Source organism: Danio rerio, chromosome 4, assembly GCF_049306965.1.
Source record: "Danio rerio strain Tuebingen ecotype United States chromosome 4, GRCz12tu, whole genome shotgun sequence".
In the NCBI taxonomy this organism is placed as follows: Eukaryota; Metazoa; Chordata; class Actinopteri; order Cypriniformes; family Danionidae; genus Danio; species Danio rerio.
This window is the reverse complement of record NC_133179.1, coordinates 62,930,456-62,946,575: the sequence shown is the minus strand read 5'-3', so window position 1 is coordinate 62,946,575 and position 16,120 is coordinate 62,930,456. Positions and strand designations below refer to the sequence as shown.

General features: G+C 44.4%; 2 protein-coding genes across 3 annotated transcripts in view; one reads left to right on the top strand and one right to left on the bottom strand.

Annotated features, from left to right (window-relative positions):
* Nucleotides 1-16,120, bottom strand: part of LOC141381809 (uncharacterized) — a 705,874-nt gene that overhangs the window by 132,790 nt on the left and 556,964 nt on the right. The window lies entirely within an intron of this gene.
* The window catches only part of LOC103910668 (uncharacterized), a 29,059-nt gene that overhangs the window by 1,017 nt on the left and 11,922 nt on the right, over nucleotides 1-16,120 (top strand). For both annotated transcript variants that reach the window (XM_073948158.1, XM_068220060.2), the window contains 4 exons: nucleotides 1,913-2,017; nucleotides 4,406-4,510; nucleotides 5,712-5,816; nucleotides 9,539-11,566. In XM_073948158.1, coding sequence (XP_073804259.1) covers nucleotides 1,913-2,017; nucleotides 4,406-4,510; nucleotides 5,712-5,816; nucleotides 9,539-11,566 — 2,343 coding nt within the window. The remainder of the gene's footprint in view (nucleotides 1-1,912; nucleotides 2,018-4,405; nucleotides 4,511-5,711; nucleotides 5,817-9,538; nucleotides 11,567-16,120) is intronic.

Here is a 16,120-nt window from a genome sequence, read left to right as displayed (position 1 = left end):
GTGCTTTAGTACAAATGTGCATGTTAAACTCAGTGTATAGTTCAGTGAAGAGTATTATAAAATACTTTTGTGTATTTCTATGACAGAAAGTAATGTTTTGTGTTTTATATTCCTCATCAGATTTCTGTGATGAGTTTTTACTCAACAGGTCACAACATCACAAGGTTTTAAATTAAAATCATGCAGAATGAAAAAGCAGCGTGGGTGACACGGTGGTTCAGTGGTTAGCACTGTCGCCTCATAGCAAGATGGTCATTGGTTCAAGTCCCAGCTGGGTCAGTAGGCCTTTCTGTGTGGGGTTTGCACGCTCTCCTCGTGTTGGCATGTGTTTCCTCCGGGTGCTTCCCCCACAGTCCAAACACACGCGCTATAGGGGATTTTGATTAACTAAATTTGCCATAGTGTGTGTGTGTGTGAATGAGTGTGTGGGTGTTTCCCAGTACTGGGTTGCAGCTAGAAGGGCATCTGCTGCATAAAACATGTTGGAATAGTTGGCGATTCATTCTGCTTTGGTGAACTCTGAATAGAGACTAAGCAAAAGGAAAATAAATGATTGAGAAAGCAGCGCATCACTCGTCTGTTTACCCATGATTGCTGTGTAGCAGACCTGATCAGACAGACCTTCAGACAACTAGTTTGTGCTGAATTAAACTGAACAAACTAATGTTTGTCTGATAAACTCTTGTAAAGTAGACTGAAGTGTCACCTCAGGGAGAAAACACCATCATCTGCCAAAAGGTATTTAGTCTTTTACATTATTGATCACACAAAACTGTCAATCACGGTCATTCATAACACTTTTATTATTAACTATTAGGCCGATTTGAAGGTAAAAAAATTTGGATAAGTGGTTAGAGCCCTCACTGTTCACCTCACTGTTGGGAGAGGTTTCCCAAGCCTCCACAGTGTTTTACCCCGTCGAGCTTCACTACAGCAGACAGGCCCGAGGGGTGCTGGATGTCATGAGAGAGGCTTGGAAGGACGAGCCTTCTAACAGTAAAAATGAGCTCCACAACATTCTGGACCTGCGGGCAAAACTCCACGCTCTGAGGCGGCCCTCGTGGGACAATTTGTTAAAAAATTGCCTAGTGGCAAGGACCGTTCATGGACATTCGATGAGTGGGGAGCTTGATTTTGATCTGATGAAGGAAAATTCAACTTACGCCTCTATCCAAGGAATAAATGATTTTTACTACACCCTTCGGATTACACCAGTGCGTTACGCTTACGTTCGGGTTGTTCGAAGCACCGGCTACGTTTCATTGTTTGATGGACAAAATCCTTGCCTGACACTCTGCATTTGCTGCTGCCTACCTCGATGGCATCATCATTTTAGTAATCATTTTCAGCGGCATTTGCAGCATGTGAGGGTGTCCTGACAACACTGAGACGCTCTGAGCTTATGGCCAGCTCGAAGAAGTGTGCAATTGTGCGAATGGAGGTCAGGTATCTGGGAATCCGCTTAGTACACAGGCAGGTGCGGCCCCAAATTGACAAAACTGCAGCATTTGCAACCCTTTCCATGACCTAAGACCAAAAATGAGGTGAGACAGTTCTTGGGGCTGGCGGGATATTATGGGCGTTTTATTCCTAATTATTCGGCCCTCATCAACATGTTAACTAATCTCACCCAAAGGGAGAGCCAGATACTGTACATTAGTCAGAGCAGTTCTAACAGGTTTGTGTGCTGCTTGAGCTGAAAAAAAAAAAAAAGAAATAAAATGTTTGCGCTTACCTGCATTGCCGACCCTGCCTTCCTCTTTCAACATATCATAATACCTCACAACAGTCTAATAAATGATTTGATCACTATTTTGATCTGAAACTTTACTCACAAAAGATTTATCTTCTACCTTGTAAAACACCTTGAGGTTGTGACGCTCTTTTTCCTCTGGTGTGTTTGTGTGTTTAGTGTGAGATCAGGATCATGTGTGTCCAGCTCTGTGTCTCTGAAGAGTGACTGGTCAATAGGTAAACCACCAGACCTCAGAGAGGAAACACCATCATCTGCCAAAAGGTATTTTGTGTTTAACATTATTGGACACATAAAACTGTCAATCACTGTCATTCATAACACTTATGTTATTACCTATTAGCTTTACATTAACACCCGCCAAATGTGGGTAGATTTCGGCTTTGGTGGGTTAGACAGACACCTCCACTAGCCACTTTGGCTGGTTGGAAATAATTTTTAAATTGTGGTTTTCTCAAAACAGGGTTCGACTATAAGAATGACCCAATATGCGTGGAAATGTGATCATAGAATAGAGAAACAGCACGACTAACAAAAAAAAAAATTACATTCGCGCTAGCAGAAGAAAGCAGATGAATACTGAATGAGAGGATAATCATTCGCGCTAACAGCTGATGTGATGCGTGCGACTGTTTAAAGCGCGTGCACGCTCCTGTTTCCTTCTTTGAAGCATGCGTGCCTGGAACGCAACTGTGATCGGATCTCTTTCAAACAGTCAGGCAAAAAAGTAATGCTCATGCACACACAGTCTTGCTGCTTTTAAGAGCTTCAAATATGTCTTTTTGTAAGCAGCACCACTTGCTTTCGTTTTAAACAGATTATTATTTGGCCTTAACCGTGTGATCATCCTTTCATTATCACAGTATATTTTTCACCTGCTTTCTTTTGCTTACGGTTATTTTTGTTTATATGGTTTAATTATCATTTTTTACAACATTTGATTTAATATGAGATTAACTCTCCATTTATGTGTAGGTAACTGGTGATCTGAGAGACCTTTAGTGAGGACAGATTACTGTGCATATATTTGATACATGACAATATTTATTAGTTTAAAATTTTTATTTTTAAAAATTATTTTTAAAAGTCAATTGTTTTTCTTTGTTTTTTTTAAACGTGTTTTTTTAAATAAAAAAGTATAGTATACAGCTATATTTAGCTTGTTTGACACATTTTTAAATGTGGCTAAGAAATTATTTTGGTTTGGTGTGGTTAGAGATAAATTAGGTAAATCCTTAATTTTGAGTTCTGAAAAGTTTTGTGGAATACAAACTAATTGCAGTATAACACCATGAAACCATGACCTATTTGCTAATACATGACACACAGAATGTGAAATGAATGAGGAGGCAGGTGGACACAACACAAAATCTAAATCTAGTAATTTTATGTCAAAGTCATATTTATGCATATAAAAATATTTTCCCAAGAACAAAATTGTGTCTAGTGAAAATGCAGAGTGGCTAGTAATGTTGGAAAACTACTAGCCACTGTGGCTGGTGATCAAAAAAGTTAATGTAAAGCCCTGACTATTAGGCAGATTTGAAGGTAAAAAAATTGGATACGTAGTTAGAGCCCTCACTGTTCATGGTGGGAGAGGTTCCACAAGCCTCCACAAGGTTTTCCCCCTTTGAGCTTCCCTACGGCAGACAGCCCTAAGAGGTGCTGGATTTCGTGAGAGAGACTTGGAAGGACGAGCCTTCTAACAGTAAAAAATAGCTCCAATACATTCTTGACCTGCATGCAAAACTCCACGCTCTGGGGCGGCTCTCGTCAGACAATTTGTTTAAGGCTCAGAATCAGTAGGACTAAAGATGTTACAAGAGCACTAAATGACAACAATTTGCACCGGGAAATAAAGTGCTTGTACTGCTGCCATCATCCAGCCCAAAATTACTTGCCAAGTGGCAAAGACTGTAGGTGATCACTCGAGTGAGGGAGCTTGATTTTAAAGTGGTGCAGATGGAAAGGTGCGGGGCACGCCAAATTTACCATCTAAATTCATTTAAGCTGTGGAAGGATCCAGAGGTGGTGATGCTGGCGACGGTAGTTAGACGGTAGTGGTGGCTTACTACCATCTGGTGCCACCAGCAGGAATTCGCAGATGTGTTCTCACCTCTGCCCAGACGAACCGAATCTGATTCAGCACCTTATTGAGACCACACCAGGTGTTGTAGTTAGAAAACGTCGATACAGGTTGCCTGAACACACACACACACAAAAAAATGGTTCAGGAAGAATTGAAGATGCTGGAAATGAGGGTGGTAGAAGAATCCCACAGTGACTGGCAGAGACCAATTGACAGACAGTATATTATGGGCGTTTCATCCCTAATTATTCGGCCCTCATCAACATGTTAACTAATCTCATTAAAAAAGGAGAGCCAGATACTGTACAATGGTCAGAGCGTTGCCAAAAGGTTTGTGTGCTGCTTGAGCTGAAAAAATTGAAAAAGAAATAAAATGTTTGCACTTACCTGCATTGCCGACCCTGCCTTCCTCTTTCAACATATTCCAAACTTCACAACAGTCTAATAAATGATTTGATCACTATTTTGATCTGAAACTTTACTCACAAAAGATTTATCTTACATCTTGAAAAACACCTTAAGGTTGTGACGCTCCTTTTCCTCTGGTGTGTTTGTGTCTTCAGTGTGAGATCAGGATCATGTGTGTCCAGCTCTGTGTCTTTGAAGAGTGACTGGTTAATAGGTAAACCACCAGACCTCAGAGAGAAAACACCATCATCTGCCAAAAGGTATTTTGTGTTCTACATTATTGATCTCACATGGACTGTATTTCAGTATTCATCTAACCCGTTTTTTGTACAGTAACGTAACAGATATCCATATAGCAATATTAAACTGTATCCTGTCACATTTGCAGTACAAAAGCAGTGCAAAGTTAAATGCACTGTGTGTGCATGTGTGTGTCTGTGTGTGGGTGAACTTTGTAACAGCAATGTGTGTGACTCATCGTAGCAGAAAGGCTTGAATTAACTCAAACCCAAATGAATCAAAAATTCATTGGGAAATTTCTTGCAGTAGTAATTCTCACAAACGTTACACAAGAACTGTTTCCTTCATGTCTGTCATTGTGCTGTTTATTTGATGCAGACGATGCGGAGACTGAGGCACACTCTGACAGGCACGTGGGAATGGTGGGCGGGGAGAACTAACTCATTTGCATTAAAGGCACAGGCCACAGATATAGCTGCAGTGTGTTCACAGCTGAGAATTCTAATATTCTGAAATGTCTAATAAATAATCTGATGGGTATTTTGTGCTAAAACTTTAGACATATTCTGGAGGCACAAAATTTCTTAAAAAAGGGATAAAATAGGTGCCCTTTAAAGGCACAGTATGTAAGATTCTTTCCATTAACCCCATTAGACCCTGCGTCCATTACAATGGACATCACATGACATCCCATTTTTCTGAAATTTGGAACATAATTCAGGTCTGAAGGGGTTAAAATATCTAGAAAACACTAGTATAGTGTTATATACATTTTCTAAATTGATTTGTTTAGAATGTATTCATCCATTGTCCTGATAAGGACAGATATCTGACCATAAAACACCCCCTTACTGTTTGTAACTTTAAATAATGCATTATTTCATCCCGCGTTTCATCCCTAATTATTCGGCCCTCATCAACATGTTAACTAATCTCACTAAAAAAGGAGAGCCAGATACTGTACAATGGTCAGAGCGTTGCCAAAAGGTTTGTGTGCTGCTTGAGCTGAAAAAATTGAAAAAGAAATAAAATGTTTGCGCTTACCTGCATTGCCGACCCTGCCTTCCTCTTTCAACATATCATAATACCTCACAACAGTCTAATAAATGATTTGATCACTATTTTGATCTGAAACTTTACTCACAAAAGATTTATCTTACATCTTGAAAAACACCTTAAGGTTGTGACGCTCCTTTTCCTCTGGTGTGTTTGTGCCTTCAGTGTGAGATCAGGATCATGTGTGTCCAGCTCTGTGTCTTTGAAGAGTGACTGGTCAAAAGGTAAACCACCAGACCTCAGAGAGAAAACACCATCATCTGCCAAAAGGTATTTTGTGTTCTACATTATTGATCTCACATGGACTGTATTTCAGTATTCATCTGGACATTTCTTATTTTACTTTAACAATACTTTAAAGGGCACTTATGATGAAAATTATTTTTTGTTTGCACAGAACTGTGTGTGGGTATAGTGTGTCCATGTCATTATTCCTGATGTTAAACTAGGATCCAAATCCCTCCTCTTTTGAGGCCCACCACAACATGATGTAGGAGTGCAGTTTCCCTGCCAACCAAATTGATTGACAGCCGTGTATTAACAGGGGCCTGTTTCAGAAAGCAGGTTAAGTTAAAACTCAGAGTAGTTTAACCCTGAAATGAGAGAAACTCTGGGTTTTCCGTTTCAAAATGGCAGGTTTGTTAAACTCGAGAAAGCAGGGTAAGTCAAGCCTGTTTCTTAAAGAGAGTTAACTTTAACTCAGAGTCAATTACCGTGGTAACTTACTCTGTGAATCCAACCTGGTCCGGTGCAGGTTTAATTCTCTAAACTCTGAGTTTCGGTCGGTCTCCTCCCCTTTTTTAAAGATGAAGCGGTATTTCTCGCATTAGTCTTACATTTCCACACACCTATTTTAGAGCTCATTTTGGAGATGTGCATAAAAAAGATTGATGGAAACGTCATGATTCACATAACTTTTGAAGTTGGGTTAAACTTTCATTTGATAAGATGCACATAAACTACGAAGTGCACTTAACAAATTACAGTATGTACATTAAAAAATGGTTTGTTAGCGATGATGATGAAAATGCGTGTGAAAGGACAAACCAGCAGACTGAGCACACTGCAGAACATCTTAAATGTTGTTTTAGTCATTCTAAAATGCCTTAACTGTTTCAGTATTATTGTATATTATTAATATATAATTATTAGCGTGTCAAGATCTCCGCGTCTGGCTTCAAACGCCCCACGTGTTCATTGTGTGTCAATTGTCTTCTGAGGCTCAGGTACATTAATTAAATAAAAAAATCATTGACGCAGCTTCTTCTACCGCAGTAATTCTGTTTTTACTGTTGATATTTGGCGCAAGTTAATCAGGAAGTGACGATTTTGTTCTCTTCGACTCTTTGGATAAAAACGCTGCTTTATTTTTAGGCGTTATTCCAGTTTTGCACAAATTTATGTAATAGCCTATATTTTGATGGAAACACAGCTATTGCCTACATTTTTGTCACACACAGAACAAAGTCACGTATGAAGCTTGTCCTTTTTTTCCATAAATAATTAGCTTAACCTTTGACATGTACTGTTACTAGATTAATGGGATTATTATTCTGTCTAAATTATTTTATTACTGCTTACCTTCTTAATGTTATATCAACCTCTATCACTTGATCAATAAAAAGGCAGACACATAACAAGTGCACTGTTAAATCTATTAAAACTGATAAAAGTGTGTTAAAGTTTAGAAAAAAAGTATAAACATCACACATTACATTACTTATTTTATTATACTTAAAATGTTTAAATACTTAAAATTAAAAATTATGCATTAACTTGAGCAGCTGTTTTCCCATGCTGTCTCTGTTTCATTGATGGTTGCTTAATTTTTAATATATACACTCATATTTGCTATAACTTTGCATGAGCACATCAAGTTCAGCTGGAGAAAGAAATGGTGATCTCTTTGTTTAAGATGTTGCCATAGTCACTCGTAATGTCTGCGCTCCATTGATAATGCCTTTTTATAGTCACGGTGCGCGCGCTTAACTCTGAGTTGGTCTACTCAAAGTTGATTGACCCAACTCAGATCAGCTGTTCTGAAAACGAAAACTCAGAGTTTTTAATCTCTCGGTAAATCAACTCAGAGTTAAAGTTTAAACTCCGAGTTGTTTGAACCTCCTTACTGAAACAGGCCCCATGTCTCCTTAGTAACGCAAATAATCATATCAACAAGACAAAGCAACTGGGATTAAAGGTTATGCTCAGCTCTCTGTGATCATTAATCTTCATCACATGTGATCCAGAATAAGTTTTACAGGTTTAAAACATTTCTAAATTAGTGCATGTTAGTAATAAAGTAAGTTAAAGAAGGTAAAATCACTGTATTTACTATACCACAGCTGCATGTAAGTACAATTATAAAATAAGATGCTTCAATACCAGTTTGTGGATGTTGAATCTTTTTTTTTTTTTTGTACAGTAACGTAACAGATGTCCATATAGCAATATTAAACTGTATCCTGTCACATTTGCAGTACAAAAGCAGTGCAAAGTTAAATGCACTGTGTGTGCATGTGTGTGTCTGTGTGTGGGTGAACTTTGTAACAGCAATGTGTGTGACTCATCGTAGCAGAAAGGCTTGAATTAACTCAAACCCAAATGAATCAAAAATTCATTGGGAAATTTCTTGCAGTAGTAATTCTCACAAACGTTACACAAGAACTGTTTCCTTCATGTCTGTCACTGTGCTGTTTATTTGATGCAGACGATGCGGAGACTGAGGCACACTCTGACAGGCACGTGGGAATGGTGGGCGGGGAGAACTAACTCATTTGCATTAAAGGCACAGGCCACAGATATAGCTGCAGTGTGTTCACAGCTGAGAATTTTAATATTCTGAAATGTCTAATAAATAATCTGATGAGTATTTTGTGCTAAAACTTTAGACATATTCTGGAGGCACAAAATTTCTTAAAAAAGGGATAAAATAGGTGCCCTTTAAAGGCACAGTATGTAAGATTCTTTCCATTAACCCCATCAGACCCTGCGTCCATTACAATGGACATCACATGACATCCCATTTTTCTGAAATTTGGAACATAATTCAGGTCTGAAGGGGTTAAACTATCTAGAAAACACTAGTATAGTGTTATATACATTTTCTAAATTGATTTGTTTAGAATGTATTCATCCATTGTCCTGATAAGGACAGATATCTGACCATAAAACATCCCCTTACTGTTTGTAACTTTAAATAATGCATCTGAACACATTCTGGTAGTAAAATGTCCTCTTTGTAACGGTGAGTTTGAAAAAAAGAGACAGAAGATCCATCTGCTGAATCTAATAAAGAAAAATACAAATGTCAAGGTGAAGATCAGAGCGAAAACAAAATAATCCAAGTAACAGAGAGACGCAAACACAACAGGGCACATCTAAAAATCCAACACTGAAACAAGTGCAGATCTGGACACAAAAATCAACTTATGACAAGGTTTATGTGTGATTTATGAAACATTCATATGCAGACAGTCCCATCATACAGATGATCTTTATATGTTGATAAATGTGGCGACTAAAACATGTGTGGCGACTTTGGAAACATGTGTACACCACTTCCCATGTAAAGTCAAAATAAATAAATGAATTGATGGAAGTGTGCGCAGAGCTGTAGGTAAATTCTAAGCAAATATATTTAACCTGAATATTGACTTAAATGAAAAACTTTCAATGCAGGAGACACATGAGTAAGAGTGATGGGCTAAGATTCACATATTCAAAGGAGTATAATAAATGATCTGATTGTGATCTGAATATTTATACATTAAAGCTTTATCTTACACCTTAAACAACACCTTGAGGTTGTGACGCTCCTTTTCCTTTAGCGTGTTTGTGTCTTCAGTGTGAGATCAGGATCATGTGTGTCCAGCTCTGTGTCTCTAAAAAGTGACAGCTTTATTGCATGTAACCTTTTTACATCCTTTTTTGAGTCATGACGCAAAACGATGGGGTGCACTCATTGATTCTTTGTGTTGTTGTTGTTCCTGCAGTGTGGATGGAGATGATCAGACTGGAGACCTGCAGCAGGATTCACTCCAACCAGAACATGATGAACTTCAGAGAGTCAAAGAGCTGCACAAAACCAGCATGAAGAACAAGTATGAGAGATTATTTGAGGGAATCAACCATGGAGAGACTCAAACCCTCCTGAACAGGATCTACACACAGCTCTACATCATAGAAGGAGAAAGTGAAGGAGTGAATGAAGAACATGAGGTTTTACAGATGGAGAAAAGAGCCAGAACAAAACCCTCACAACACACTCCAGTCTACTGCAATGACATCTTTAAAGCCTCAGCTGGAGCAGGACATGAGGAGAAGATCAAGAAGGAGAAAGCCCAGATCAAGACTGTACTCACTAAAGGCATCGCTGGAATTGGGAAAACCGTCTCTGTGCAGAAGTTTGTTCTTGACTGGGCTGAAGGAAAAGACAATCAGGATGTAGATTTCATGTTTGTGCTTCCATTTCGAGAGCTGAACTTGATCAGAGATCATCAGTACAGTCTTCACAGACTACTGCTGGACTTTCATCCTGAACTTCAAGATCTGGAGCCCAAGATTTATGAGCAGTGTAGAGTTGTGTTCATCTTTGATGGTCTGGATGAAAGCAGAATAACACTGAAGTTTTCAGATGAGGAGAAAGTTTGTGCTGTGACTGAAACTTCATCAGATGAGGAGAAAGTTTGTGCTGTGACTGAATCTTCATCAGTGGCTGTGTTGATGTGGAGCCTCCTGAAAGGAGATCTGCTTCCCTCTGCTCTCATCTGGATCACCTCCAGACCAGCAGCAGCCCATCAGATCCCCTCCAGATACATCAAGCGTCTGACAGAGATTCAGGGATTCACTGAGCCTCAGAAGGAGGAATATTTCAGGAAGAGAATCAGCGACGAGCATCAAGCCGGCAGAATCATCTCCCGCATCAGAAGAGCAAGAAGCCTCCAGATCATGTGCCACATACCCGTCTTCTGCTGGATCTCCTCCACTGTGCTTCAGAAGCTCCTGGAAGAAGATGTGAGTGCAGAAATCCCTCAAACTCTGACTGAGATGTACATCCACTTCCTGCTGATTCAGATCAACATGAGGAAGCAGAAGTATGAAGAGAGAGATCCAGAGAAACTCCTGCAGTCCAACAGAGGAGTGATCCTCAAACTTGCTGAAGTGGCTTTCAGACAGCTGATGAAGGGCAATGTGATGTTCTATGAGGAGGACCTGATTGAGAGCGGCATAGACGTCACTGACGCCTCAGTGTATTCTGGGATCTGCACTGAGATCTTCAAGGAGGAATCTGTGATTCATCAGAGGAAAGTCTACAGCTTCATCCATCTCAGCTTTCAGGAGTTTCTGGCTGCTTTCTTTGTGTTTTACTGCCATTTGACAGAGAACAGAGAAGTGCTGAGGGTGATTTATGACAGAGAATATTCAGATGATGAAGATGAGTCAGACAGTGATGAATCTGAATATTCATATGATCAATATCTACAGTCCAGCTCTGAGTTCTCTCTGTATTATCTGCTCAGTTCAGTAGTAGATAAAGCTGTCAGGAGTAGTAATGGTCATCTGGATCTGTTCCTGCGGTTCCTGCTGGGCGTCTCACTGGAGTCCAATCAGACACTCTACCATGATCTGCTGACACACACAGAGGAGAGCTCAGAGAGCATCAGGAGGATCACACAGGACATTAAAAACAAGATCAAGACAGATGATGATCCCTCAGCTGACAGATTGATCAGATGGATGCAGAAGAAGAGAAATGACCGTCTCTCAGCTGAAAGATCCATCAATCTGTTCCTCTGTCTGCTGGAGCTGAAAGATCAGACTCTGGCCAGAGAGATTCAGGAGTTTGTGAAATCAGACAAACACTCAGAGGAGAAACTCTCTCCTGCTCACTGCTCAACAATCTCCTACATGATTGAGATGTCAGAGGAGCCGCTGGATGAGTTAGACTCTAATAAATTCAACACATCAGATGAGGGAAGATGGAGACTGATAGCAGCTGTGAGAAACTGCAGAAGAGCTCTGTGAGTATTCATTGATTGATCACAGAAGACACACATCAGTCTGCACTGAAGACTCAGATCAGTTTAGTGAATCACTGCCCTGCTTTAACAGAAAATCTTTAGCTGGCCATATCGTCCCCCTGTGAGATCGCTGATACACCATATTACTGCATGGGGACGCGGCGGCAGTGTTCTGTTTACTTATTTGCTCATTTATTTCATCATTTCTAAACGTATTTAACAAACTTTTCTTGACTATTTACTCACACAAACAACATTTGTACTTATTTAATAATCTACTTCATTTGCTTTACATTTTATCCTGGAAAATAACTCAAATCCCTGTAAATCCCTGTGCTCCTCCAGCTGAATAGGACATTTGTTGATGTGTATTTGCTCAAATCTAACACAGTGTTGCTCTTGGATAATTGTGTTTGTTTTCTGATCAGAGAAATAGTGTAATTTTAGACACAGTATTGCCGTCTCGCCGCAGACATGCCTCTAATATTACATTTACTGTAGGCCTAAACACTAAACTTTACACTGAGCTCAGTAAAATGCTCTCTGATTAGTTATTAATAATCTGTTCAATAATGCATTACAGTCATGTGAATGGGGAAATATGGGTTCCCCTTCGGGGGGAACTTCAGCACTATAAGTGGATTTGATTGTAAAATCCACGCATTGGGAGGTTCGGTTCAGAAGCTACTCGTCTGAAAGAGTATTGAACGGGCCAATTAAGAATGAATTGGCAGCGCAAGCCTGCGCAGGTGAGCGGCATAAGCAATCAACTGAGTATATAAGCTCACCTGGCGCCAGCAGACGCTATCCTTTTCGCTTCAGAGACTTTCTGATCGAGTCGATGAGGGTTCCTCCTGCTGTGACCAGCGATTCTGAGCGAACGAGAGCATTCTCCCGGTCCAGAGTGTGTACACGCAGTGGCAGACGGTCGAGCTGGGTTTCTCCCTTGCCTGGCGTTCTTTGGGTCCGGTCCTCCAGAGCGGTGCGTATAAAGTTGCAAACTTCACAGAAAGAGCAACACAGTCGTGCAGCACGTCCTTATCAGGACGGCGCTCCGACTGTGCGTTTCTGGATGCGGTGGTTTCCTGTCCTCGGATGATGGGCGCGGGCACTGCGTTACATGTCTGGGGTCCAGCATGTTAATGCGCTGCTCGCGGGCAGTTCATGTCGTCATTGCGATGCCATGACTGTTGCGCAAGATCGTGGTAAGCCTTTGCAAAGGGCGAACCACCCCAGTTGTCCCCTGCTCTGCAGCGGGCACTCGGGCAGATCTGAGGGTTTCAGCGAGAGATAATCCGTCGCCCACGGGCCCGCGGACCTCCCGCTCCTCTAAGCGCTCCATCCAAGCTTCGGGCGGGGGAAGCGATCCGTCTAACAGATGGTAGCCCTTACGCCCGATGACACCGGAGACCAGATGTCCACCGCGGCATCGGAGGGTGGGCTTTCATTGTCCGATGATGATCCAGACCCGCTCGCCCCCTTCGGGCTGGTGAGCGCTGTCACTACGGATCCTGAAACGGACATGTTAGCCGTGCTTTCCCGGGCTGCTTCGGCCGTGGGTTGGAGATGGTTTATCCCCCAGCTCCGCGGCCGGACCGACTAGAGGGGCGTTACCTTCTTCCCGGAGGTGCACAGTAGGCTCACGCGGTCTTGTAAAGCACTTTTTTCTGCTCGTGCTGCGTGTCCCTCCACCCTATCCACTCTTGACGGTGAAACAGCCAGGGGGTATGTGGCGATTCCTCAGGTTGAGTGCGCGATGGCGGTAAATCCGCGCGGCGCCTCTTCTTGGCGGGGTCCGCCTCGTCTCCCATCCAAAGCCTGTAAGTTATCTACCTCCCTCGGAGCTAGAGCTTACATAGCTGCGGGCCAGGCTGCTTCCGCCTTGCATGCGATAGCCACCTACCAGCGCTACCAAGCGCAGGCGCTGGCCGAGCTGCACGAGGGTGGGTCCAACTCAGGCTTACGAGCTTCGCACCGCCGCCGACTTAGCTCTTCGGACTACTGAGTCCGCTGCGTGTGCGTTGGGGAGGACGATGTCCACATTAGTGGTCCAGGAGCGCCACCCCTGGCTGATATGCGCAAAGTCGACAAAGTCCGCTTTCTTGACTTCCCCATATCCCCAGCCAGGTTCGGCGACACTGTCTGTGAATTCACCCAGGAATTCAAGGCGGTGAGAGAGCAGTTGGTGGGTGATGCCTTATCGGCGGTCCGTAGCCCGCTCCGCCCGCCGTGCCATTCATACCTGCTCCTCGCCGAAGGCGCCCGCCTACGAGAGCTGCTCCGCCCCCGCACACGCCTCCGGCGAAGCGAGCGCGTCGGGCACCTCGGAAGCAGGCAGCCCCCCTGCCCAGAACGCCGCTAAGTCCGGCAACGGACCGCGAAGCGCCCCTGGGACAGGCCATCTGGAGAAGAGGGAACTTGCTCTTTCCCCGCTGGAGGGCGGGGCCCATTTCCAACGGCACTTTTTACTGCCATGAAAACATTATGAAAGGGCACTTTTCACTTCCCCAGATGTGACAGCCCGAAATCTGCCAGTCTGGGACGCTATGCTTTCTAGCTTGCAGATTCGGTGCGTTTCGCCAGTGGCTCACGAGCGCTGGGAGGACGGTCTCCTTTCTCCCACCCCTCGAGCCTCCCCTCCAGAGCTCGGGTTTGGAGTGAGAGCAAATATCTCACCTCCAGCTTTTCCGTGGGACCCGCGAGCTTCCCGGATCAGCACACCCACTCCGCGCTGCCCCACTGCTGGTACGTCAGCGATTGTAGCGATGAGTCCATTAGCGAGAGCTCTGCCTGCCTGGTTAGCGCAGACCAGCTCTTCGCGGTGGCTCATACGCACAATCAGAATCGGCTATGCGATTCAGTTCGCGAAACGGCCCCCCAAGTCACGGGTGTGTATTCACCAGGGTCAGCCCCCTGTCCGCCCCTGTCTTGCGAGAGGAGATTGCTGTCCTCCTGGCGAAGGATGCAATCGAGCCGCTCCCTCCAGCCGAGATGGAGAGCGGGTTTTACAGCCCACGCTTCATCGTGCCCAAAAAGAGCGGTGGGTCATGGCCAATCCTAGATCTGCGCGTTTTGAACCGCTGCCTGCACAAGCTGCCGTTCAGAATGCTCACGCAGAAGCGCATCCTCCGGTGCGTTCGTCCTCTGGGTTGGTCTGCAGCATTAGACCTGATGGACGCGTATTTCCATGTCTCCACTCTTCCTCGCCACCGACAGTTTCTGCGGTTTGCGTTTGAAGGTCGAGCTTGGCAATACAAAGCCCTCCCCTTCGGGCTCTCTCTGTCTCCGCGGGTCCTCACCAAGCCCGCGGAGGGTGCCTCAGCGCCCCTTCGGCTCGCGGGCATCTGCATACTCAATTTCTTACGACTGGCTGATTTTTGCCCTCTCTCGGAGCAGTTGATTATGCACAGAGACAAAGTGCTCTGGCACTTCCACCTGTGGGGGTTTCAGGTCAACCGAGAAAAGAGCAAACTCGCCCCCGTGCAGAGGATCTCTTCTCTCGGGCTGGAGCTGGACTCGGTCACCATGGCAGCGCGCCTCTCCGGAGAGCGCGCTCAGCTGATGCTGTACTGTCTGAGAGAGCTCGACAGTAAAATAGTGGTCCCACTGAAACTATTTCAGAGGCTCCTGGGGCATATGGCATCCGCAGCCGCTTCATGCCGCTCGGATTATTCTATATGAGACCACTTCAGCACTGGCTTCACGATCGAGTCCCCAGACGCGCATGGCACGCGCGCGCACACCGAGTCTCTGTTACTGCGCTGTGTCGCCGCGCCCTCAGCCCTTGGAGCGACCCCTCGTTCCTACAGGCCTGGGTGTCTCTAGAACAGGCGTCCAGTCTTGTTGTCGTTTCAGCAGACACTTCCAACACGGGCTGGGGGGCTGTGCGTTGCGGGCATGCGGCTGCGGACCTGTGGAAAGGTACCCAGTTGCATTGGCATATCGCCTGGAGCTGTTGGCAGTGTTTCTCGCTCTCCACCGTTTTTTTCCGGTGCTGGAGCGGCAACACGTGCTGGTCAGGACGGACAGTACGGCGGCGGTGGCGTATATCAGCCGTATAGGGGGTATGCGCTCTCGCCGCATGTCTCAGCTCGCCCGCCGTCTGCTCCTCTGGAGTCATCCGCGGCTGAAATCGCTGCACGCCATTCATATTCAGGCAAGCTCAACCGTGCAGCCGATGCGCTCTCACGGCAGCCTTGCGTCCTGGAGAATGGAGACTCCACCCCGAGTCTGTTCAGCTGATATGGGCGCGATTCGGGGAAGCCCAGATCGATCTGTTGCTTCCCCCGAGATCGCTCATTGCCAGTTGTTCTTTCCCTGACCGAGTGCTCTCGGCACGGATGCACTGGCTTACAGCTGGCCTCGGGGCACGCGCAAATACGCGTTTCCCCCAGTGAGCCTGCTCGCGCAGTTACTGTGCAAGGTCAGGGAGGACGAGGAACAGGTTGCTGGTTGCGCCCCTCTGGCTCAACCGGACCTGGATGTCAGAGCTCTCCCTCGCGATAGCCCTCCCCTGGCAGTCCCTTCGAGAGAGCACCTACTCTCTCAGGGACA